Genomic DNA, 26,947 nt, shown 5'->3' on the forward strand with positions numbered 1-26,947 from the left:
AAAATTACTTTCTTTTGTTTTGTTTCATAATATTACAACTTTAAAAATAAGAACATTACGAGATTAAAAAATAATAATTTAAAACAATCAAATAAAACCTTTTTTAAAAAGTTGTGATATGGGATATAAGTCATAATATTACAAGAAGAAAATGTACAAAAAATATTACAGAAGAAAGCCGAAATATTTGGAAAATTAAAACAAAAACAGCAAAAATGGGAAAAAAGAGCAAAGAGCAAAGTCGATACTAATAATATGCTTTTTCACCGATATCACAAAGCTGAGATGCAGTTTTTTTCCTGAAATATATAAAACGTCTTAGCATATCTACATGTGTTGATTTATAAAATATCAAAGTTACCCATATTTCACTATGTGGCCCTCGCTAGAAAAAGTTGGGATACCACTGAGCTACAGTTTGCCATCACCCCAAAAAACATAAAAAATGTGTTCCATGTGTTCCACTTGGTCTATGGCATAGCCCCCTAATTTTCCTTTAAGCAGAAATGGGTCTGTGTTCTAATGCGTTCTTAAATTTAGAAATTAAATGGTAACTCTAAATGTAAAATGTAAGTGTTTAATCCATCCATCTTCTCTGGCACTTATCCTAACTAGGGTCTCGCGTATGCTGGAGTCTATCCCAGCTGACTTCGGGCAAGAGGCGGGGTACACCCCACACTAGTCGCCAGCCTATTGCAGGGCAAATATAGACAAACAACCATTCACACTCACACTTACGGACAATTTAGAGTCGCCAATTAACCTAACATGCATGTTTTTGGAATGTGGGAGGAAACCGGAGTACCCAGAGAAAACCCACGCATGGGAAGAACATGCAAACTCCACACAGAGATGACCAACAGAGATTCGAATCCAGATTTTCCCTGGGTGGCCATCATGCTAACCACTAGGCCACCGTGTGGCCCCATAAATGTTTACTCTCCATCTAAATGTTAAAAATAAAAATATTAAAGCTCAATATTTAATCCAAGTTTGGACACCACTGAGCTATAGTTTGCCACCCCAAAAAAACATCAAAAATGTGTTCGATGTGTTCCACTTGGTCTGTGGCATAGCTTTTCAATTTTCACACCACTGAGCGACAGTTGCTCACTCTTCAGTTGTTTTTGAGAGGCTGGTGTTAGTGTCTACTAGCGAAAGCTGAACCCATACCAATCTCACAGCGCTCCCCTCCGTAGCTTGGCAGGCATAAGCATTTGTAAGAGTCAGCACTCTCCACACAGGTGGCTCCATTGGCACAAGGATTGGAGTGGCAAACATCTATCTCTGCAAAAGAGGGGGTGAGCAACACTACTGTGTTTAGTATAGCATGGGGAAGCAAGGGTGGAAGGGTTAGTCCATGGGTGTCCAAAGTGCAACCTGGGGGCCATTTGCGGCCCATGGCTGTTTTTTTTTTTATGGCCCTAGGCACATTCTAAAAATACAATTAAACAAGAAAAAAAACAAGAGCACAAATGGAAAAAACCCCCAGTAATTTTACCAGAATAAAGCAAAAATATCAGGAGAATGAAGGCATAATATTAAGACAAAATTTTGTACTCTTGCAAGAAAAAAAAGTTGTAATGATATGAGAATGAAGTAAAAATATTAGAAAAGTCATAAAGTCATAATATCAAGAGAAAAATGTCGCAATCTTACAAGAAAAAAAGTCATAATTTTACGGTATGAAGTCAAAATATTAGGAGAATAAAGTCGAAATAATAAGACAAAAAAGTTGCAATCTTACGAGAAAAAAAATGTGTGTCGTCATTTTACAACACACAAGTTGTAATTTTACGGGAATAAAGTCAAAATATTAGGAGAATTAAGTTATAATATCATGAGAAAAAAGTTGTAATCGTAGGGGAGACAAAAAGTTGTAATTTTACAGAATAAAGTCGCAATATTAGGAGAGTAAAGTCAGAATAAAAAGACAAAAAAAAGTTGTATTCTCACGAAGACAAAAAAAGTAGTAATTTTATGACAATAAGGTCAAAATAATGGGAGAATAAAGTCATAATAATAAGACCAAAAAAGTTGGAATCTTATGAGACAAAAGTCAAAATTTTACGAGAATAAAGTTGTAATGTAAGGGGAGAAAGGTCATTTTCAGTGAATAATATTGAAATATTACACTTTGTAATATTAAAAAACAGACAAAACAAAGAATAAAGTTGCAATGTTTTGAATATTTTATAAAAATAATTTAATTTAGAACATTACTGGAATAAAGTCAAACTGTTATGCGAATAAAGTCACAATATGAAGGCCACAAATTCTGAAAAGAAATAAAACAACAACAAAAAACTTGGAAAACTAGCAAAAATAAGTGAACTGTAAGGAGAAAAAGTCAAAAGATTACACAAAATGGAGATTCAGGCTGTTTTTTTCTTCAAATATATATAACATAGCTACATGGGTTGGTTCACAAAATGTTAATAAGTCAGTGGCCCTCGCATCCTTTCATTTTCCGGGATGCAGCCCTCTGTGGAAACATTTTGGACACCCCTGGGTTAGTCTGTGTGACAAGTGGGGTGACGGCTATAACCGAGACCCACAGGATTAGTGAACTTGCAACTAAAAATTTACATATGAGACCTGAACATTTGGATCCATCTTGACATTTGCTGCCAAATATATAAGATGTACAAAAATTCAGATCTGTGTTAAAATGTTAGTTTCAAATGACAGCATCCATATGATGCCACGAACCACAAGTTGTTGCCCTGTTCTCAGCATGCACACAGCAAAGCAAAGCTGATGGGCGAAAACAGCGGATGTCAAGGCTGCCGATCGTTCATCGTTCTGATAAAAACAATGTCAAGCAAACACAGACAAACAGGACACAATGGAAAAGCAAACACGATGCACAGCATTCACAAAGAAGTGTTGTGTTGTTGTTGTTGAATCTGCCGAACGTCATTACAACAGAACAGAATGCATACCCGTAGTGGAACACATGCAAAGATGGAACACATCAATTCAAGCCATTGTCAGGAAAAGAAAGGGACTTACCATGGCACACAGCAAACCCATTTTCAACAGTGCATAAGGAAGCGCCACAAGGGTTTGGTTTACATGGGTCACCTGAAAAAGTAGATCACGTTAGTCGAAGTAAATTACTTGTTCAGTGGAACCTCGTTTAGCGACCGCCCCGGTTAGCGTGTTTTTCAGTTAACATAAAAAAATGTATGCCACAATTTTGCCTCGACTTGCATGCATTCTCCGGTTAGCGTAAAATATACGTCTCATCGTGCTGTTAATACACTGTGTGGTTCAAACTGTGTTCTTAATGCATTTTTTAAATCACAAAACCTCCTTGTTAGCATCCTATTAGCTAGCTAAACAAAATGACAACTGGAAATTACGTCGCACGTCTATGATGTCATCAGCAGTTGACTCTCAAAAAACTCCAAAACAAAACAAAACATGTTTTTATAGTTCTACAACTGTAGTTTTACAGGCATAAACCAATTCTAAATGCATATAAATGATGAATGAAAGGGATAAATCAACATTTAAGGTTACTTTTACCTTCACGGAAGATGTGACTGTTCCCAAAAACACCGTGTGGCAGCGACTTCAACCACCACCTTCCTGTTTTCAGTCACATTAAAAATCCCATCTTCGATGAAGGTAAAAGTAACCTTAAATCTTCATTCATCCCTTTTGTTCATCATTTACATGTATTTATATGCATTGAAAATCGTTTTATGCATGTAAAACTACATGTAAAACAATAAAAACGTGTTTTGTGTTCACATTTTTGGCTTTCCGGAACCGATGAATTGGATTTGCATAACGTCTTATGGGAATTTTGATTTGTTTACGTCTGTTTCGGTTAGAGTAAGACTTTCTGGAACCAATTAATGATGCTAATCAAGGTTCCACTGTACAGTACTACCTTCAAGCATAAGTTTTCTCAATGTCATTTGGCCTTGCATTGTGTGATAGCAACACCCATCCATCCATTTTCTACTACTTTGGGGAGAGGCGGGGTACACACTGGACTGGTTGCCAGCTAATCGCAGGGCACATATAGGCAAACAACCATTTACACTCATATTCACACCTTTGGACAATTTAGAGTCTCCAAAAAACCCAGAGAAAATCACGCACGCACGGGGAGAACATGCAAACTCCACACAGAGATGTTCCAACGGAGATACGAAACCACAATCTCCTGACTGTGCAGCCGACATGCTAATAACTAGGCCATCATTGCATCATTACATTTTTCATGGATGTCATCAAGTAGGGCGGATCGATCCAAATGTAGTACTAATATCAAATCGGTTCTAGCGAGATGAGATCGATATTTTTTTGTTCTTGTCTGTGTATTTTTACAAATGTCTGTGTTTTTTGTCATGTTGTTCATATTTTTGCTTACAGTAATCCCTCGTTTATCACGGTTCCAGACCCGACCTTGATAAGTGAATTTCTGCGAGGTAGGATTCCTTATTTATATATATTAATTTTCATAGTTTGAGCATGGAAAAACTGTTTACGACCTTTTAAATACGGGTTTTAACATTATTAGAGCCCTCTAGACATGAAATAACACCTCTATATTCAGCTTTACACTCGTATTACCCAATATACTAGACATAATAACAGAAAATAAGACATATTACACGGAAATAAGACATAATATAGACTCACATGTTTGCATTAGGAGAGTTTGTTGGGGGTTTTTTCTGGACAACGTACTTCCTGCAGTGGCTATTGTCTCATCAGTGTAACATTACTGACACCTAGTGACCAGTGTAGAATACTACATATCATCACAATGTTTTTGAGTGCGTCTTCTGAATGCCTTGTATTTGTATTTTCATTAATTTTGCCATGTTTATGGTTAAAAATGCTTAAGTTAGGCCAAGAATACGTAAAATTTCATTCAAAATGCTTATTTTTTTACTAATAATTGGGTGCAGTCAACCACAAAATAGCGCTAATTGTTTTATTAATTTTCAAAAAACGTGATAAAGTGAAGCTGCAAAATACGAACCGCCAAGTGGCGATGGACCACCGTACTTATATATTTTTGTATTGTTTACAAGCTCAGGGAATAATTTCTTGGATACAGGAGGGCTTTTTAATGATAAGGGAATATGGGAATAATTTGATTTTTTTGGAGATTTTGTTCCATTATCATGTATTGTTGTATATACAGTATATATTGTTAAATTATTCATTAATAATATTTTTGTTTGTTTGCCTAAAATCTTTATCCTGTGTTTTATTCTGATTGTTAAAGGCGAAAATCCCGAAATCATTCACATTGGCCCTGTATTCACTTACTATTGGATCGATACCAACATTTCCAGTATCACTCACCCCTCTTAATGCATTCTGTCTCAGTTTGCAAATATTTGCTTACTGTGTTATCAATATAACTGTATATCTGTAGCATTCAGTGTTTCTGCTGATTACGAAGGGCCATTATCACTGACTTTCTTGGATTTTTGTAGAAAAGAAAGGTTGTGATATAGTAGAAAAGTATGTTACCTTACTACGAATATCTGATCATCAAAACATTTCACGTCAACAAAAATGACAAATTATAATTGGGTAACATACCTTCCATGTGTTCAGCATCCTCTTGACCAACATAAACAGGTGTAACAACAGTGGGGGGAGCAGACAGTAATGCTGGGTCAATTTTTGAAGCAAGAGCCCGATAGTGTGTCGGTGTGACAGTCTTGGTGAATCCATACTCTGTAGACGGTGATGGCAGTGCCTGTGATGGCGCTCCAGCAACTGTCAAGGCGGCGTCTTCATTCCCAGTTGGGAGGCCACTACCACTGCTGTTGCCTTCTGTCCCGCTGTACTCTGCTGCCCCTTGTCTACTTTCCATAGACACCGGGAGGTTTCTAGCTACTCCTCTCATAACATCCCCAGACAAGAATGTAACATTGTCACCTTCTACAGATGTTCCAGACCCAGGTATGAGCTCTGAGCTGCTAATTCCTGACATATCCCCACCGCTGCTCACTCCAGAGTTGTAGACTAAAAGCCCAGAGGTCTCCTGCTCCAGAGATGATAGCTCTGTTTGGTCAATGGACCCTGACCCATTAAAGGTCACACCCACGAAGAGCCTAGAACCACTTCCAGAAGCTGAGCCACTCGGATCACCACTGGGCATCCCAGAACTGTCCCCGGAGCCACTGAACATCAGCAGTCCCCCTCCCAATTCATGCTCTTTTTGGGTAACAGGAGCAGATGCATCAATCAATTTGTCATCTATCAACAAGACCTGAGCATCTCCAGCTCCAGAAACACCTCCTGTGCTGGCACTTCCTGAATAGGAGAACCCTGAGAGACCACTGAAACCAGAAAAGTCATGGCTGATGCCAGAGAATTGACCACTTTCCCCCAAAAATTCCATGGCTGAACCACTCTCTGCAGAGCTGAAGTCGCTTCCTCTCCCAGACCCAGACAGGTCGCCACTACCACCAGACCCTATTTCAGAAGAAGATAGTATCAGAATTTCTGTCCCTGCCTCTTCAGATTTTTGGAAACCCTCTGAAATTGAGCCGTCTCCGGATAGAATTGTGCCACTGTTGGAAAAGAAAACAGCAGTAATTGATTGTTTGCCACTAAACCCTGAACCAGAAAAAACAGCACTGCTAACATCAGATGTGCTAAAGGGCAGGTCAGCACTTGCACTGCCCAGCGTATCTCCAGAGCCAGACAGTTCTCCAGAGATAAGTAGATCTCCAGAACCAGACTGTTCTCCAGAGATGAACTTTTCTCCCGATCCAGACAACTCTCCTGAGGTCAGCTGGTCTCCAGAACCAGACAGGCTTCCAGAGCCAGAAAAATCAGTGGAGATAATCTGGTCTCCAGAACCAGACAGGTCTCCAGAGATGCCCCTGTCTCCCGATCCAGACAGCTCTTTTAAGGTCAGATGTGCTCCAGATCCTGAGAGGTCTCCAGACATTACTTGATCTCCAGAGCCAGAGAATTCTCCAGAGTTGTTATCTTCTGATCCAAAGTTTTCTGAACCTGAACCAGAGCCTGACGATTCCACAAGGATTGGTGGGATAACTGAGGTAACAGCTAAAGACATAAAAAGAAGGGTGAGATGAGAGGGACACGTGGACAGGTACTTAATTCATCATCAAAATGATACCTACTACGTCTCATAAATTCTGTGATGGATGTTAAATTGAGAAGGGTCTCCTGGATATCTGTGACGTTCAGTCCGGTTTCATTTGCAATTAGTTGAATATCTACTGTAGAAATTCAACAACAAACAAAACTCATTAAAGCATTCTGACGGAATTGAACACAAATCCAACTTCCTGATAGTGACTATTTACCTTTAAAACAATACGCATCAAATTTGTAGTTAATATCAGGGTAGGCTGTCTGGTTGGGATGGGTGTAGACAGTGTGTACTCCTGACTTCCCTGCTCCACACTCAGAAGAAGGGTTATTGACGGCATAACGGACGCTGCGATCACTGAGCCAGCCGGCACGGCACTTGTCAAAACCCTGTTTCCAGGCTGCATAGAGCTCTCCTGTGGAGGCCAGGCTGGCATTGTGCTCAAGGCAGTGAGTAGCAGCCTCATCATAAGTGAAACCCTGAGCAGAGCCTAAATGGAAAACCTGACCTAAGAAGCAGATGGAGACATAGAAATATGGTGAACAAGGAAAAATGGAACATTTTTTGAATGTATGTCTCATCCATCCAGATCATAGTATTTTCAGGGCATTGAATCGCAACTGGACTGTTCAGATTGTCTTAGAAGACGTTTCCCCTCTCATCTGAGCAGTCTTCATGTTCAAAAACTAGGTGGATAAACACTTGTCAGACTAGATAGGATAGCTCTAGTCTGAGCACTGACCAAAGGCCCTACTCCATTGTATCCCAACAACCATCATTTGACACCACAAAAGAACAAAACTATTCCTATCTGGACATGCCTCATCCTTTAGAGGATAAATACGCTGTATCTTATGCCAAGTTCTCAGACTAGAGCTGTCCTATCTAGTCTGACTAGTGTTTGTCCTACCGAGTCTTTGGACATTAACCGATGAAGCCTGCTCGGATGAGCAGTGAAATGTCTTCTAAGACAACCTGAACAATCCGGTTACCATCGATTCAGTGCCATGACAATTGTTTAATATAATAAACAGACTCTCAGCAAGCCATTTGTCTCAGTCTTACTTAAAAGCAGCAACTACTGACTAGCAACTACTGACTAGAACCATTAATGGTTAAAATACAAATAGACATGGTCGTGGACCATCAATTGCATGAAAAGAGTGGTCACAGAGTGAGTGATACAATTCATTGTTTTATACTCACTTGTTGGCTTTTCACAATAATACATGCTAAATACACATCTGCACTGTTTCTGATCTTGGACTTGATTTTCTCGATTTACATGTTTGTTCCATGCTGGCATTTCAGGTCCTCCAATCATATTTGCTCTTACAGTGGAACCCTCGGATTTGCTGTCTCACATCGACACAAGCCGTTGTCGACAAATACAAATAGCCATTGCTTGCACATTTTTACTTGGGACTTTCGCCAGAGACTGTTACCTTCTATTTTCTAGCGTATTTCTTACTTTATTGATTTTATTTTGACATCAAGTTTGTGTTTCTTTTTCCAGATGTCCTTGTTTCCAGCGATGTGTAGAGTTATGAGCAGCAGCTGCAGCCACTTGGCAATGATTCATGGGGCTATTTAGCATCTCCTATCTACCGCGTTCCAGCCTCGCTGCTTCCTGTACCTTGCTAGTCATTTTGCTCCCGTATTTTTCCACTTGAATGGATTGTTAGCCTTCCTGATTCTTGTTAGCTTGTTAGCTTAACTCATTTCAGTACTCATTCAACAAACCTCATGTCGCCACCCTCCTATGCTTGTTTGTTTTGTATTTGTATGCTCCTTTTTTGGTTTTGGTGTTTCCCCCGCATCGACCTTTTGTGTGTTTTAGTGGACTTTAACAAAGGCTGTATACTTTTTGTTTGAATCCTCTGCTTTCAGGGTTCCAACCTCTACATAAAACCTTACATAGACATAAGGAGAATTGGTGATAATAACACATTTTTTAACCAACGGCAGTTTGTTGACATCTTTTTCCTCCATTTGTGCAAAATTTAAAAGGGTGCATTTTCTTTGCAGAAAGGGGAAGAAACGAAAGAAGGACTGAGAAGACTACGGTAAAAGACGAAATTAAGAAAAAATTTGCTTTGAAAGTAAGTGGCAGTTCTTTTCCTGGTTCACACTTCTTTGTTTCTTAAAAATGTTGAAGTGATTTAGACAGCAAGAGGTAATGACGAAGTTAACAATAGTACAGCAGATGTCGACGTAAACTGACAATTTTTTTTAATATAAATGTCCCCCTTTGGGTCTCAAATTTACATGCCAGTCGATATACAGTCGTCATGTAAGGCGACATCGACTTCAGCAGGCACTCTTAACAAAACAAGAAGATGGGTTCATGACATTCCACTGTATTCAGCAACAGCTCCAGCCAAGTCAGCATGGTTTGGTCATGACCATATGTAGTTTTTCTTCCAGTTTTTGTCATAATATCAATTAACACGGTTGTGACTACAAATCACAACAACTTTTCTCTACAGCGACAGAATCAATGCCTTATAGTGGCGGGTGGAAAAACAAGATAACATACTATTGTCTGCTGGAGGGATGCTCCAATCAAGGTTTTATGCTGCCAATTCCGATGCCGATCATCCATGAGTGAGATTGGCCGATACAGATCACATGGATTAACTGTACATTTTTCAATTTATTTATGATGAGTGCTATTGTCCATTAGACAATTTCAAGGGCCCCTGAAAAATACCTAATGTTCATTAAACAACAACACACAAATAGTGTTTTGGAGGACAAAACATAATTAGTATAATACCCGATGGATGTGATATCCACTTCCCCGTGGGACAAAAACTAGCTCCAAACTAACCGCATTGCTTGTTTGTTCTAAAAACAAAATGTCACTGTGGTGACGAGAAGCTAGGCAGATAATTCTAGCTAGCTAGATAGTTAGCTGTGGCTGTGACCAGCTAGGCAAAGCACGTAAAGAAAGATGCAAGAGAAGTCGAACACCAATAGGTTTGCCAAGGGAGTGATCAAACACACTGGCATCAATTGGCATAGCCTGCGGCAAGCTGTCAAACAGAGACCATTGAGGTTTTACAGACTAGTGTTGATTCTTGCGGCAATACGGGACAAAGTCCGTTCCTTGTCGGCTCAACACGGGTGTTGGGAACCCCACGTGACACAGCACACACACACATTCATGTCATGTTTGTGTTGACATGAATTGTCATATCACCGCCGCACGGCGAGCGTTTTGTCTCATCGGCTTCGAAAGGCATTTATCGGCATATGCCAATCACATGTTTTTTTGTGGAAATCGTAATCGGTGGACGATCCATTGCAGCATCCCTAGTCTGCTGTGATATTTGTTGAGCAATTACATAATAAAAATCGATAATTTCTTCCTCACCCTTGAGCCCACTGATGTAGCAATACACATCATACTGTTCCTCTGCTGGCCTCAGACCATAAGACCGAACTCCTGGTTGATCTCCCAAATCTCCAGCACACTTTTCTTGTGGTGAAACAATGGGATACCTAGAAGTGAACATAAGTGATTATACTTAAGTGTTGCTGGGAACAGCCATCATTCAATCTCTCTCCAGCTTGGAGAGAACCGCACATGTGGTCCTTCCCCCCCATCACTTCATCTCACATTTACAGCACAGCGATTAGAGGCATGAGCTATTTGATCATTTTTGAACTATTAATTTCAAGATTTACCATTTGTTTGAACATTTATTTAGATTCATATTTAACATTTATATTTATTTATAAATTTAACATTTATATTTAAGTTATATTTTAATTTAACATTTACTTTTAACATTTATATCTAAATGTAATATTTATGTTTTGATTTAGATGTAACATCTATATATAAAGTTAACATTTATGTTTATATTTATATAGATTATATAGATATAGATGTATATAGATATTTATAAGATTTCTCATTTAATTTTAACATTTGTATTTGCATTTAATGTTCAGATTTTTATTTAACATTTATATTTAAGATATATTTATATTTAGCATTTATTTTTAACATTCATATTTAGATTTAACATTTATTTTTAACATTTATATTTATATGTAATATTTATATTTAGCATTTAGATTTATATATCAGCTTCTGTGTGACAGAATTTTTACATTCAGCATCCCCATAGATACATGTCAGAAATACCTGACTGTCTGGTCCATTAACCATCCTGCATCACACTGGTGATATCCAGCTTCATATGCAGCCTCCAGCTGCTCAGGCGTAGCAATGGAGGCACCAACACTGTGGCAGGCCAACTGGGCATCAGCAAAGGTGAAGGCATAGCGGCCTGACCATGAACGGTAATGAAAGACCACACCTTCATGCAAAAAGAATAACATTATATAAAGACAATGCATTTGTGTGTGGATTGTAAGTGATGATAGGGCATCCCACTAAATGCAAAATAATATTTTTAAGCAAACAGTTATCACAATATCCATCACTCACCAAATGGAGGTGTCGCAACCACTTTGCTTAATTCCTTGCCTAGGTTGGATTGGGAGGTGACTTGCTCTATTAGCTCGGTGGGGATGTCAGTGACTCTAGGTGATGGTAGCTCTATAGGACTCAGTGTGTAGGTGAGGTCTACTTCACTGGGTTGCTGGGTCTCCACCTCGCCGACCACCTCACTCTCTGTTGTTGGCTTCACAAAGGAAACCTCTTGGCTCTGCATGACTGGGATAACACTCAACACGCCGTTACCTTCGTCTAAGATTCCCGAACCTTCATCATCTCGGAACTCTGAGGGTGATACGTGATTGGGTTGAGTACTCGAGTACTAAAACCAGGTAATAGGAAGTAGGGAGTGAGTGATTGAACCTACAGTGTATCGTGGTTAGGCTTAACAAGAAAATAATGAATTAATTGATTTATAAACAAAATGATCCTGTCTTACCCAAGAATATCCTAAAATTGTAATTTAGCAATGACAACTCTGAGTCTTCAGCCTGGTCCATGCTTGTACCAGGCTTGAGAAGGCGTTTCTCCAACTCGCGTTTACATAATCCACACTGCTTGCCTGTTGTAATTTCAGTAACGATTTACGATCTGCATTAACTTGTGTTAAAATTGCTGCATTGAGGACGGATTGACTGTGGATGCTAGTTCCTTCCGTTCCGTTTGGCGAAAAAACATCATCAGTGAAGCATAAAGATATAAATGTAAAAAAATGATGGCTTTTTTCTCACAGTGGCACATGTATGCTGTATGTTTGACCTGTATTATCACATATTGATACATTTTTGCTGACTCATTGTGAATAAGATGACCTATTTTTGGAGACACATTTTTTTTTGCCACAAATCTGCGAATTTGTGGGGGTGCGAATGCTGCATTGTGAATATGCAGGGATCCACTGTACATGTATATGCGTGTACTATATGCATGTTTATATTCACTGCATATGCATCTTTGTGCAGCTTGTGTGACGATAAATCCAGCTGTGGAGCCAAACCTTTTTTAACTTATCGTTTATCATTATAACAACGTTAGACTTGACAGCGACAGCACACAGGGGTTCAGAGTCTGGTCTGGTTAGTGAGTAATCTTGTTATTTTTGGGTCCCCCCTGAGCTGTGACGGAAAGCAGCAGGTCACAGTACCCGTTTATCATAAAATATACATTTGTTTTCTCGTATAAGCACGTCACTTCTAGCCAAAACAGACCTGTCTGGTTGATTGATGAGTGTCTGATGAGAGTGTGGAAATAAAAAAACAGCTCTGATGACGTACCTGTGTAGCAGAAGGCATCATAATAAGACTCAGGAGGTGGATATCCTGTCTGATTGGTGTAGAAGTAAACCGTTCGCACTCCCAGAAGACCCCCTCCACACTGAGGTCGCCGGATGCTGATGGGGTAGCGTACACTTCTGTCACCCAGCCAGCCGGCATCACAGACATCCATCCCGCCCTGCCAGGCCAAGTGCAGCTGACCAGTGGTGGCCAGCATAGCTCCCTTTTGAGAGCACGCCCGCATGGCCTCAGAAAAAGTGAACTTTTCTGCTGAGGTGGTGTGGAATACTCTGCCTGTAAAATGCAGAAAAAACATTCAAGCCAATCTGTGGAAGGACTGAAAGCAACAAATACGGCGAACCCGCTTAAGTTGTCTATGTTGAGAAAGTCATCGAGTCCCGGTCTACCGTATTTCTTGTATTACTAAAAAGTGCCTGTTTATATCAACATCAACATGAAAAATTGTTGATGTTGTAGTGTCGTAGTGCTGTCAACTTCATGACTATCGCTAAGCAGTGTGAAACGACAACAGCAATAAAGCTATTGTTAGGGCTGGCTGTTTTACAGGGCATTGCCCACCTAGATTCTTCTAACAGCTTTCGGAATAAGGCTATGAGTCTGAAGTCAACTTTAGAAGTTGAATATTAAAAAGGAGTAGATACAAGCAATTGCAATGCCGGCGCTGGAGAGAACGGTCAGCCCACCAACCAAGCTATTGGGGGATCCAAACGGTCTCTGATGTGAAACCGAGTTCCTCTTCCTCATTGGCCTGCTTTGCAGGAGGCCCCATTGTTAGGAAACTTCCCATTAACTGTTTGTTGGTGTCTTGGCACGATCTGATTTCAGCCAATTCTTGGATTGAGGGCTCGGCGTCCCAGCCAGGAGACAGGAAAGATGACTCTTAATAAATCTATGTGAAGTTAATTCAAGAAGAACAGGGTGTTTTTGTTCCAAGATAAAAGTCTTGGTGTGTGTTATATGTCTGTTGCAGATAAAACCTGTTTGCAGCTATACTCCCACAACAGAGTGGACATTTCCCAACACTACAGTCTAGTTACACAGCAGTGAAACATGCACACAGTGACTTTGGTGCAAAATAAAAGCATGGTATTTTTAACCTGCGTTCTGCCACAACAAAAAATAAAATGCACCAATTTCAGTTTTTTAGATTGTTTTTAGATTTGTGTATGCACAAAAACGTTATTGTAAATGTAGTCAAGACATACAAGAAAATTACCTCAGCAGCTCTATTAGATAAGAGTATAAACTAGAAAGATTTCTGTGGAAATTTTAAATGGGTCTGCCTGTTCTTTTTGAAGGTTGCTACCATGTTATATGCATAGTGTGGCCTGACGGGTGAGTTCCTAATCAAGTGGCTGTTTTCAATTTTGTTCATAATGTCACCGTGTTTACACAGAATGTTCGCAAATAAAAAATAGGGCTCCCCCCCCATTGAAACCTATCCAGTGATATAACATGCTGGGTTCTTCGCACTATGTGGGCTGAAGAGGGTTCCTAATGAAGTGGCCCGTTTTCAACTTTGTTTGTCAATGAGGTCATCGCAGTCACACAGAATGTTACATAATATAAATTGCACACTACCTACGATCTTATACTTTATACCTACGAGTGCTTTCAAGTGATATAACATAGTAGCGTGTATGAGGAATAACGGGATGGGCTGCAGCGCTTTGCTTGCAGGCCCATAAATATATAAAAACACAAGAATCTAAATAAAAATATGCACAAAAGAAGGAAAACAATGTTAACAAACTCCTAAAATCATTCAGTATCATCCATTCTCCTAGTTAGCCAGTCCAAGGAGCATCAACATAAACGGGTTCCCCTGTGAATGACAATAAACTCCCAAAGAGAGATGCAAACCTGTCATTTTCTCTGCAAAGCAGTAGACGTCGTAAGTCTCATTGTGCTGTCTCACTCCATATGTCCTGACCCCAGGCAGATTCTCCTTGTCGCCGTAGCAATTGATGCGAGGATGATGGATGGGGTACCTGACAAGAGCAGACGATATAAAAAGAGGCACGGCACCGTCGCTTAGAAGTCATGTTGCAGAATAAACTGACCTCACTGTCTGATCGGAAAGCCAGCCAGCATCACACTGATGGAATCCATCCTCAAAAGCTGCTTGGAGTTGTTCAGGTGAAGCCACGACTGCACTGTTCTCTGTGCACGCATGTCCCGCCTCCTCAAACGTCAGTGTATAGCGACCCATAATAGGCCGGTAGTGGAAAACAACACCTGCCGTGAAAATTATTTTTCAATTGTTTGTTTTTATCTTAGAACATGAGGTAAAAACTTTTCCAATAACAAAATACAATTGCATGGGAGAGGAATAAATATTAATTATACAGTATTGTTTTGTGTGAAGAAGGGAATCGGAAATACAAGGATAGTAATCCCTCGTTTATTGCGGTTGATTGATTACAGACCTGACCGTGATAAGTGAATTTCCACAAATTAGGATTCCTTATTTATAAATGGAATATTTTTGTAGTTAGAGCACAGAAAACCTGTTTACGACCTTCTAGATACGTGTTTTTAACATTATTAGAGCCCTCTAGACATGAAATAACAACCCTATCGTCACCTTAACAGTCCTATTACCCAATATAGTAGAGATAATCAGAGAAAATTTAAGACAAAAATAAAAGTTGTGTTCGAGCTTGTTGCAGTAAATGTATTCCGTACGTGTGGAGGACAGGAAGTGACGTTAGGGCTTCAGAGTTGAGGTTTTAGCTCATTGTGGGTTAAGGCTGCAGCAGTCATCTGTGTTATTATTATGATTATTATATTGTATGTTGTTATTGTGCCTGTTGTGATATCATTTAAACCTGTAATAGTTGTTCCGGCGATCAGGTGTGGTGCTAGTCTCACCGAAGTATTACTGACACCTAGTGACCAATGTAGAATACTACATTTACAATTTGAAAGCGTGTTTTTAATGCCTTGTATTTGTCTTTTAGTTCATTTAGACATTTTTATGCTTTAAAATGCTTAATTTAGGCAAAAAAAACACGTACACATTTTCTTTTGACTAATAAACACAAATATATGTTTAATTAATAATGTTTGAAAAAGCCTGATAGAGTGAAGCCGCGAATGTCACGCCCTGGGTGTTTGTCTACGTGACAGGCTTGTTCTCCCTTTTTATCCCTTAGTTCCGGTTTCGATGCTCTTATTTTGTAGTTGTTGCCTGTTTTGCCCTTTGCTTTGTTTTGTATGCTCTACATTCATAGTTACACACACCTGCCTCGAGTTTCCCCTTTGAGTGCTTAGTTCAAGTGCGTGCTTGTCCCTCTGTCGGAGCATTGCGATCGTTACGGTGTTTGAGTGTGAGTGTTATTGCTCTGTGTAGTCAGATCCTTCTCCTGCACTACTACAATTATTAAAAAAATTTTTAATAGGGTCCTGCACTCTGCATACCGGGGTCGCCGCCACAACACCGCCATGCGCAAACGTGACAGCGAAATTTGAACTGCGAAGTGGCGAGAGACGACTGTACATCACAATTGGCACAAATATTCCTAACATGGGCTACTGTTGGGGCCATAACCCATGCCACGCTAATCTCAACTCCTGATTGCACTTCCTGTCCGCCACCTTTTCAGCTCTCCCAACACCGGAACACATATTTTACGGCAACACACACATGAACACATAAATAGTGATCCCCTAATGGACATTACAATTATTTCGTATGGGAACAATTGCTTCGTTTTTTGTATATTTTGGTTTTCGGCAGACTTTTTGGAGCAAATTATTAACAAAAGTTGATGTTTCACTGTACTTTTTACTTTTCTATGCTTACATACATTGTTAGTGATCATAGTTTGGATACTTACTGTAAGTACAACAGATATCAGCGACTTCAAGACTGCAGTCATTTTCACTTTCAGGAAATTCATTTCTAAGGAAGGTATCTTTACTTTTACTCAAGTACGGCTTTTGGGTACTCTACACTACTGGATAGATAATTCTGCTTTGTCTAAATAAGTAATGAAGATTTTGCTTACCTTGGACCTTCACGTGGACCTCATCATGGTTGTCCTCAATACCGTGTTGAACCTCACAGCGAAAGACTCCTGAGTCGCTTGACCTTAGCCCAGATATCTTGATACTAGCATCCGTCGGGGTCGAAGGGTAGCCCACCAAATGAGCCCTGTCCAGGTAACCCTCGTTGACCCGCACCTCTCCCTCCAAGGCAACTAAAATGGTAAAGACCTTTTCTTTGGTGAAGAAGCTCCATTTGATGCGATGGGCAAGCGGAGGGATGGTGGGAGCTCCGATGTCTGGCGGGGTGTGGTCCTACATGGACGAGCAATGCCATTCATAACATTTAAAAGGGGATTCAATCACAAATGAGAGAAAACGCAAAAAACACGCCAGAAATCTAAGCAATCCAGCGAAATAGCAGTATAATGAAAACAATTAGCAACATTGTCATTTGACTGATTTACATAGAACATCATTGAAAAAAAAAGAATATGATGCATGTATTTAGAATTTAACCCATAAGAACCCACACCTATTTTCACTGATGATGGCGGCCATACCACATAGGACACATTTATGGTGTTTTTTTTTCTAAAATACTACTTATTAATGTGTGTGATGTTGCATATATGTTACATTGAGCATTCATGGTAAATGCATATCTTATTTTGAAAATTGAGATGCAGTTAAAAACTTTTTTTTTGACATTCTAACACAAACCAACAGGAGGTCATCAAACCAAACGTCTCCCTCATTCACAGTGCAACCAAAAATAACACAATGCACTACACCAGGTGTGTCCAACATTTTTTCCAACGAGGGCTGCTTACAGAAAAATAAAAGATGCAGATATATTTCGATTTTTTTTTTGTATAACTACTAAGAAAAATGTTGTGTATATTTTTCACGACAAGGCTTTGTGTTATTATTAGTTATTAGTATCTACTTTTCAGCTTTTTGTCTTCACATTGTGCCTTTTTGCTCAAGCACTTTATTTATTTTTCAATAAAAAACAAGCCACGGGTTACAAATGGCCCCCTGGCCGCACTTTGGACACCCCTGCACTACACAAAGTATGCGGGTATTGAAATAAACACTTACACATTCAAATTCATGCAAAACAATCAAATTTTTTACTAATGTATCATCCACAAGGCATGCTGGGTAACTCCCTGTAAGGGAAGTGTGGGCTTCCAATTTCAAGGCTAGAACTAGGGATGTCTCGATCCGATCTTCAGGATCGGGATCGGCTGCCGATCCGATGCATTTTGAAGAACGGATAATATCGGCTTCCGCCATGAGATTAGGCCAATCCGGTTTCCGTATAGTGTTCGTAACTCTCCACACTTCAACATAGTAGGTGCGGTAATGCCCCTCAAAGCTGGTTGCCACTTGACTCCCGCCACCCGCAAGAAGAAGGAAACGCATGTCCACGGTGAACCGTGGTGAAGTTAGTTTCAATTGGACGTTGGCTGTTCGGCTCCGTAGCTACAGTTCTCCCTCACTGTGCCCGCACGGGAAGTGCCGTTGTACAGTGGCGGAGCTACGTGGCCACCCCACTGGCCATCTAGACATTGCATGTATAAACATATTGCCACCCCCATGTGAGTAATGGTCTCACCTTGGCCACCCCAATAAAAAATTTCTGGCTCCGCCAATGCAGCTGTAACCGCTGGTTGTTTATACTAGGGTCCGTCAATAAATTTCCATTGCGTTGAAGAGAGTTTGTTAGAAAAAAAATATTCTAAGTCACACCCCAAATTGATCAAAAACCATGTCAAATGATTAGTCCTACCCAAAGTATTTTGCATGCCCATTTTTTCCAATGTTATCTTTTATTGGATTGACTTTTATTGGATTAGGGACCTGACTCACAGAGGTTTGTTACAAGAGAGTGTAATAAAAAACAAAATTCAGCAATACTTTGGTCGCTTTATATTTTAAACTTTGATGAGCTATTTTCATAACCATATTCAATTCCAAATTCATGTTTGTAAAAAGGGCTTATTATTAAAAAAAAAAAAAAAAAAAAGGATCGTTACCGTAACGGATGGCATCTGCAAGACAAAAAAAAAATCGGATCAGATCGGAAGCCAAAAAATATGGATCGGGACATCCCTAGCTAGAACACATAACAATAGAAATACTACCTTGTTTTTATTGAATTTGCTGAAGAAATATATTTAGAACAGTTTAATTGTAATGTTTGACACCATATTAAAGAATTAGTTAGAATTAGAATTAGTTAATTGTTACATGGGTTTAAAAAGATCTTTAATGGCCAGATAATATGCAAATGAACTAACTCACCTGACACCATGCCATTTTGGGGAAGCAATATTCTTCACTTCTAAATGTTTTCTATCTGTTATTTAGGGACTTAATGAGCTCAAGCCAAGCACAAGGCTGTATAGGACCCATCATGGCTTCCAATGGGTTAAGCAAACATATGTTGGACAAAGCGGACATGGAATTAAACTTACTGTCAAAAACACACACCTGAAAGTAGCATGGAAGTGTCAACGATCCTCCAAGTGGAGGTCGTTGTGGGTCCTCCAGAGGTATGTTCACACTCAGCGCATCCTCTCTATCTGTTACGGTGCACGCCACAATAGCCATGTCAATGGAACAACATTGCTAAATGGAAAAAATGAAAATGCGTATGCTTTTCCTACCAAGGAAAGAGTTGTCATCGTACATGTAATCCAAGGATGCTGAGATGACTTTGAGACAAACGCATAGATGAACAGCCCACTCGAGCATATCTGAAGAGGGAAGGGGAAATGCATAAGCTGACTGTGACTTGAATTCAAAGTAACATCTGCAAGCGGAATGTAAAACGGTGCTCATTCACACAGTAATGATGACACGATGCAGCATCAAAGACAATCTGTCTCAAGAGTCTCCTCCAAATTCCAGACATCATCTCCAACCCCCCAGACATGCCCATGTCTCCTTGGATAAGTGTAGTCATTATCCCGTTCAAGTTATAGTATTGTGGTATATAATAGTGGTGGGCGGATCAGTTAGAAATATCAATAGTGTAGCATCAGATGGCATCACAGCAAGTGTGATGAGACTGATATTTTTCAGTTCTTTTTTATGTTTATTTTCACAAATGTATCTGTTTTTTGGTTGCATTGTTCCTATTTTTACAGTATGTTATTGTTGTATGTATATGTATAGTGGAACCTCAGTTAGCATTCGCCCCGGTTAGCGCGTTTTTCGGTAAACGTCGAAAATGTGCGCCACAATTTTGCCTCAGTTATGTACTGGTGCGCGTCTTGTCGTGTTGTTAAAGGGATAGTTCCGATTTTTTGACATGAAGCTGTATGACATCCCCATCAGCAGTGTGGTCCAGCAACAGCGACTTACCCCCCACTCTCCGAAGTCCACTTCTGGTTGGATTTTGGTGATGAAGAACATAGTTCCGCTTAGTTGCTGGGGGGCATTTAAGTAAGTAAGTTTGGCTTCTCAAAACAGTATGTGTTCAAAAGAGTAATACATTTGCATTACAAAAAATCAGACCTCACAAAATGCTCGGCGTTATATTTGTCTCCCGCCGTATCCCTGTGCACTGTTTCCTGTGCATTCAAGTGTATGTGATGAAGACACTCACGGTAATGCCACTCTTCTTCCACGACGGAGCGCCGCGGCCATCTTGTCTACATATGTGATCCACAGCAGAAGAAGATGCGAGTGTCTTTAAATTGTGAATACAATTTCCATTCTTATGATATTCTTATAATTCTTATAATAATTGATCATTTATATTAATCATTTTATTGCTTTACTTATTTGCTTTTTTATTGTTTAAAATACCATTTTCCCATAGTATAGTGGTCCCCAACCTTTTTTGACCCACGGAGCTGCTTGTGTTCCCACAAGTCTCCCGCGGATTGGGCGGTGGGGGTTGGGGTGTTTTCGCACATTATAGCGATCTAATTTATCTTATTTATTATGTATTGTGTAAAACTAAGACATTAATAACATCAAATTAAAAGCACAAAGTGAATGATGACCCACCATCCACCAGTTCAAGTTCCAGCCAAGTTTTTCCAGAAAGATTATTACATCGCTGTTTGACATGTGTGATAAAAGGCAGTGCGCTAGCATTAATTAACTTGAGACAAATGTGCACATTAACACTCAATAAGTGATCAAAATGTACCTTTATGCATTCCCACATAGTATCAGCATTTGAGACCAAATATGAGGTGAAAGAAAAATGGTAAAAATACAGTAGTAGTCTATCTGTGCGGCATGAGATAAAGTTAGCACACACACAATGGACATGCGTCAAGTGAGACGGATGTAACAGAGAGAATCCAACCACTTTTCAAAATAAAACATAAAAAAATAAATAAATAATGGAAATAATTTTTTCTTTCTGTGAGGCCCGGTACCAAATGACCCACGGCCCGGTACCGGGCCGCGGCCCGGGGGTTAGGGATTACTGTTATGTATGACTTTGTCATCTTTCTTTTTTGTTGTCCTGTATTAGCTTGGCTATATTGTAAATCACCCCGCGACCTCAATGTACTTAAAAATACATTAATTACATAAATTATGTTTTTTATTCTCTATGCTATTTGAAACACACTACTTTTTAAAATTGACCAGACACATTGCTATCGCCAGTACCAGCCTGAATTTACTCCGTATCGGATTGGAAACAAAATCAGTGGTATCACACATCACTAGAGTCTATGTCATGTTATGTCTTATTTATGTCTAATATGTCTTATTTCTTGTTATTCTGTGTACTATATTGGGTAGTAGGAGTGTAAAGTTGACTATAGGGGTGTTATTTCATGTATAGAGGGCTCTCATAATGTTAAAAAACAGATTTCGAAGGTTGTAAACAGGTTCACTATGCTACAGTATATCTAACTACAAAAATGTTTCATTTATAAATTAGGAATCCTACTTTGCGGAAATTCTGCAAGGGATCAAATACTTATTTTCCCCATTAGCAGAAACATCAGTTTGAAAACCACCCACAAATTGTCTTTCTAGATTGTGCCTGAACTGTGTTTTTGAGTCATAGCCTACACAGAGAGGGTTCTTGAAACACTGCTTTAAAACCAGGAGGGAGTGTCTGTTGGGGACTGAGATGTGGTGTTTGGTCTAATTGACACATCATTCCCGAGTGTGTAAGCTGACTACACTAGTCTCATTCAGCTCCTGTGGCGAGGTCCACTCCTAGACAGACCCGGCCCAATAAGACCGGATTTGTTCCCCCTGAAGTCTGTATTGTTGCTGCTCTGAGTCACGTCACAGCATATGTCAACAAAACGTGTATATTCCAAAGTCTGCCCTTTCCATCATTTCACAACAATGCTGACATTCAGTCAAGAGAAAAGTAGGAGCCATGTTTGGGGGAGATTTTGGCCAAAAATGGAGCCTTGAGACCTTTGATCGTCACATGACCAGACATAGTAATAATAGCATTGTACGATTTTTTGGGTCGTGCGATTTTTGGCATTCTGCGTTTTTTTTTTTTTTTGCAAAGACTGTAGTTGTGGTGACCATGAAGGAGTCACACATGGAGGACGTGCACGTGTGGCGCAAGACACCAGCAAAACGTACGAATGACACACTTTGGCCGTACGGATGACGCATGAAGGCGTACGAAGTGTGTAGGTTCGTCTTGCAACCTGAAAAAAACTTAAGGGCCCGTAGAGTTTGTCTGACATGACAAAAAACCTCTGCGGACGGTCTGCGGCCAGTCCACGGCTCAAATATCAGCACGTCACACGTGCGCATTGCATGCACGTCTTGCGTTTTGTGCACATAGACCAGCTGCAGGATGCATAATAATACAAAGTGTGATATCGCCTTTTACGATCAATGACTGTATTTTTGTTTTGCTTTGGTTTTGGGATTTTTTTTCAGACAAAATAGTGTGTTTTTTTTGGGGGGGGGGATGCAAAAATGGCACATTAATGGTACTTACGCTTGTTCTAAATATTGTCCAAATATCAATACAGTAATCCGTTGTTTAGCGCAGTTAATTGGTTCTAGACCCAACCGTGATAAGCAAATTTCCGCAAAGTTAGATTCCTTATTTATAAATACAATATTTTGTAGTGAGAGCATAGAAAACCTGTTCTAAATACAATTTCTAACATTATTAGAGCCCTCTAGTGTTACTAAAGTAACACACCGATAGTCACCTTTACGTTCCTACATAGTAGACATTATAAGAGAAAATAAGTCATTTAAGACATAAATAAGACTCAAACTCGTGTGTGTTCTGTAAATGTGTGCTTGCGGATAGGAAGTTCACAGTTAAGTTTTAGCTTTGCACGAGTTACAGCCGCAACAGTACACCATGTTAGGATTATTGTGCCTGTTGAGAGATAATTCAAACCTGCAATAAAAGCCTGTTGTTCTGGCGATCACCCAACATTACAGTAACATTACTGACACCAGTGACCAGTGTAGAATACTACATATCATCACAACATCTTTGAATGTGTCTTCTGAATGCCCTTTGATTGTATTTTACTTCATTTAGCCTTTGTTATGCTTGAAAATGATTAATTTGGGCAAAAGATACGTAAAATTTGCTTAAATATGCATATTTTCTGGCTACTAATAGGGCGTAATCAAACACAAAACAGCTTGATTTATTCATTATTATAGTTTTGAAACATCATAATACAGCGAAGCCGCGAAATTCGAAGTGCAAAGTGGAGTGGGACGAAGGTACCAAGGGTAGTATCAGCATCGGATTGATACTACCGTGATGAAACGATATTTTTCCGTTCTCTACTATGTTAATTTCCACAAATAGCAGTGTTTTGGGTTGTGTTGTTGAAATATATTGTATATATGGTTATATTTCTTGTCCTTGGACATAGGAAAGCTTTGGGGGCAAAAAGATAAAGGATTTGAATGAAAGCCAATTGTAGTTTTTGTTTTTGTTTAGTTTTTTTGCACTACGGACTTTATATTGATCAAACAATGGTTTTTAACAAAGGAGAATAATTGCGTAATTTTGTTGATATTTTTACATTGTCTTTTATTACTGAATTAAATATTGTTAAATTGTTAAATCATGATTTTTTCCCCAGTGTTTTATTCTGACTATCGTATAATAATCATAACCAAAAAAGCTTGAACATTTTCACGTAAAAAGTACTGGTATTGATATCGGTATTGGTAACACTGTATTTACTTGATACCTAAATTTGCAGTTCCAACCACCTCTACTTTTCAGGCACTGTTGAATTCCTTGAAGATTTTGCAATTCATGATAACAATCATTTAAAATCAGCAGAATGAATCCTAATTCTATTTATCTTACTTACATTTTCTAAAATATCACAACAAGAGTCTCAAAAGAAGAAACATTACCCACCTGTTGAAGAAAAACTTTCTTGGCTTGCTAGAAGCTAGATTTTTTCCTCCGGTAGTGAGATTATTTTTGTCTCGGTGTTGCTTTTTTGTGCCGCTTTGTGAGTAAAATTATCCAAGTTCGGAGTGTCAGTCTCAGGATGCTTGAATGTGTGCAGAGGAAAGAGAGCGCCGGGAAACAGCCTGGCTGTCCAAGGTCAGAGGGAGCCACAGTCTTCAGGGTCCGCGTATAGAAATGCAAGGAGACAGAATTGCTGCTTTCAAAATAAAAGCTGCCTGTTGGTGGATATGTCTGTGACTGGCCAGGAAATGGGCTCAATTCTCTCTTCCTTTCTCTACTCATTAGAAAATAGCGACACCTCAACACAGGATGACAAAGTATAAACACTGAATTATTGTGTCAATACATAAAGGTGTGACTGAATTATATGATATGTTCAATTGTGTTAACGTTATGTACTTTAATGTAACTTATTAAGCTTGTCTGAAACAAATACACTATACCATACCAAGTTCAAGTACTTTGAAGGGGAAGAATATAAAATCAGAACAAGACAAATGTCTTTTCTTGAATATAATTTCAGGAAATACTTGTGTATTTTTAGGTTTACAGTTGTCCCTCGTCACATTGCAGTTAAAATTTTGCGGCCTGGCTCGTGGTTGAATTCGGCCCATTATTAGTAAAAAAAAAAAAAAAAAAAAAAAAAAAGCATATTTAAGCACGTTATGTATTTTTGCCTAAATTTGAGTTTGGGTGCAACACAATGACACAAGTTGCTCTCTTTCGAATAAACCAGGGGTGTCCAAAGTGTGGCTCGAGGACCATTTGCGGCCTGTGTCTGTGTTTTTTTCTTTTTATTGGCCTGCTGCCTATTCTAAGGATAATTTAACGAGACAAATAAAAAAAATAATAATAATTTTTAAAAAAGGAAGCACAAATTAAAAAATCATCAAGAATTTTACAAGAATAAAGTCAAAATATTAAGAGTTTGAATTGAATATTAAGATTTAATTGAACAAAAAAAAAAGTCATAATTTTACAAGACTAATATAATATTATGAGGGAAAAATAAGCAATAAGCAAAACAACAAATAAAGTTGTAATTTTTGGAAAATTAGGTTTTGTAGAAAAAGTGTTTAAAGTTAAAATGCCAGGGGAATAAAGTCATAATTCCGAGAAGAACATTTACGAGAAGAAATTTTATGTGAATAAAGCCAAAATATTCAAAGAAAGAAGCTGTATTGTAACAAGAAAAAAGTTTCAATTTTACGAGAATAAACTTGTAATATTGTGAGGAAAAATGAATTCTGCCCATTATTAGTAAAAAAAAAAAAGCCTAAATTAATCATTTCCAAACATAAAATGGCTAAATGAACTAAAATACAAATATAAGGCATTCAGAAGATGCATTCAAAGGTGTGACTAGGTCACTAGGTGTCAGTAATGTTACTGTAAAGTTCGGTGAGACACACAAGCACCAGACGGAAAAACAGGCTTTTATTGCAGGTTTGATTATCTCACAACAGGCACAATGATAATAACATAATAATAATCATCATAATAATAACACAAGTTACTGTTCAACACCCAGCTAAAACTCAACTCTAACCCCCCGATGCCACTTCCTGTCCTCCACACCCTCGGAACACATTGATTGCAACGCACATGAGCACAAGTCTTGTTTATGTTGTAAATGTCTTATTTTCTGGTATTATGTCTACCATATTGGGCAATACGAGTGTCAAGGTCACAATAGGGGTGTTATTTCATGTCTAGAGGGCTCTAATAATGTTAAAAAACGTGTTTAGAAGGTCATAAACAGGTTTAACTATGAAAATATTCCATTTATAAATAAGGAAATTCACTGATCACAGTCAGGTCTGGAACCAATTAAGAGGGATTACTGCACATAGGTCATCTGCATTAATTGGTTTTTGTGTTTGTAATGTCAATACAAGGTTGCAGTGGTTAAACAAAATATTCCGTAAATTCCATAAGTCACTACATTTTTCTTATACTTTGAACCCTGCGGCTTACACAGCGGTGCAACTAATTTATGGCTAAATTCTAATCTCGTGACATCTCCTTTATTTCAGAAGTACTACTAATTGTTTAAATACTGTTCCGCTAATGGTATCTCTTTTTTTGGCAGGAGCCAATCACAAGCTATCAGTGCACTCACAATGAGATTGTCAACCCAGGAGGTCAGTACATATAACAGTATAACAACATAACAGTCTGACTCACGGTCTCATCTTACTAAGAACACTTTACTAACACTAAACTCATCACACAGCAACTTAACGCTCAAAGGTATACCTCAGAAATATACAAACATGTACCAATACAAGTTTAAAATGGAAAAAACCCAACTCTTTTAAAGTTTTCAAATGCATTGCGTCTGAGCAACGCATTCATCGGGGCGCTGCAATGACTTCAGCCTCTCTCTGGGCTCTGGGTTCCGGGTCTTCTGGCTCCCTCTGGTAGACAGAGGCAGCATTGCAGTGCCATCCACCATTTTCTATGCTGCTCAAACGAAATGCATTATGTGAAAACTTTCCCCCAAAAAATGTTTCAACTTGTATTTGTACATGCTTGTATACTTCTGAGGTATGCCTTTTGCGAGCTAAGTGGATGTGTGATGATTTTAATGTTGTTTGTAAGATGACACCGTGAGTCAGACAAGCTTGTCGTGAGTGTTTTCATAG

The 26,947-nt window shown here is 39.0% G+C and overlaps 1 protein-coding gene across 5 annotated transcripts in view; it reads right to left on the minus strand.

Annotated features, from left to right (window-relative positions):
• LOC129179017 (aggrecan core protein-like) overlaps window positions 1-26,947 on the minus strand; it is a 43,576-nt gene that overhangs the window by 10,219 nt on the left and 6,410 nt on the right. For 2 of the 5 annotated variants that reach the window (XM_054771795.1, XM_054771793.1), the window contains exons 1-15: window positions 24,243-24,429; window positions 19,549-19,638; window positions 19,373-19,464; window positions 16,894-17,185; window positions 14,944-15,118; window positions 14,744-14,871; window positions 12,860-13,153; window positions 11,577-11,870; window positions 11,271-11,445; window positions 10,491-10,618; window positions 7,326-7,619; window positions 7,140-7,238; window positions 5,581-7,062; window positions 3,016-3,087; window positions 1,174-1,287 (exon numbers count right to left, since the gene is read on the minus strand). In XM_054771795.1, coding sequence (XP_054627770.1) covers window positions 1,174-1,287; window positions 3,016-3,087; window positions 5,581-7,062; window positions 7,140-7,238; window positions 7,326-7,619; window positions 10,491-10,618; window positions 11,271-11,445; window positions 11,577-11,870; window positions 12,860-13,153; window positions 14,744-14,871; window positions 14,944-15,118; window positions 16,894-17,185; window positions 19,373-19,464; window positions 19,549-19,636 — 3,727 coding nt within the window. In that variant the 5' untranslated portion in view covers window positions 19,637-19,638; window positions 24,243-24,429. Of the gene's footprint in view, window positions 1-1,173; window positions 1,288-3,015; window positions 3,088-5,580; window positions 7,063-7,139; window positions 7,239-7,325; window positions 7,620-10,490; window positions 10,619-11,270; window positions 11,446-11,576; window positions 11,871-12,859; window positions 13,154-14,743; window positions 14,872-14,943; window positions 15,119-16,893; window positions 17,186-19,372; window positions 19,465-19,548; window positions 19,639-24,242; window positions 24,430-26,947 lie in introns of those variants that run through there. The other 3 variants (XM_054771794.1, XM_054771797.1, XM_054771796.1) reach the window with 3 other exon arrangements.

This window comes from Dunckerocampus dactyliophorus, chromosome 3, assembly GCF_027744805.1.
Source record: "Dunckerocampus dactyliophorus isolate RoL2022-P2 chromosome 3, RoL_Ddac_1.1, whole genome shotgun sequence".
NCBI lineage: Eukaryota > Metazoa > Chordata > Actinopteri > Syngnathiformes > Syngnathidae > Dunckerocampus > Dunckerocampus dactyliophorus.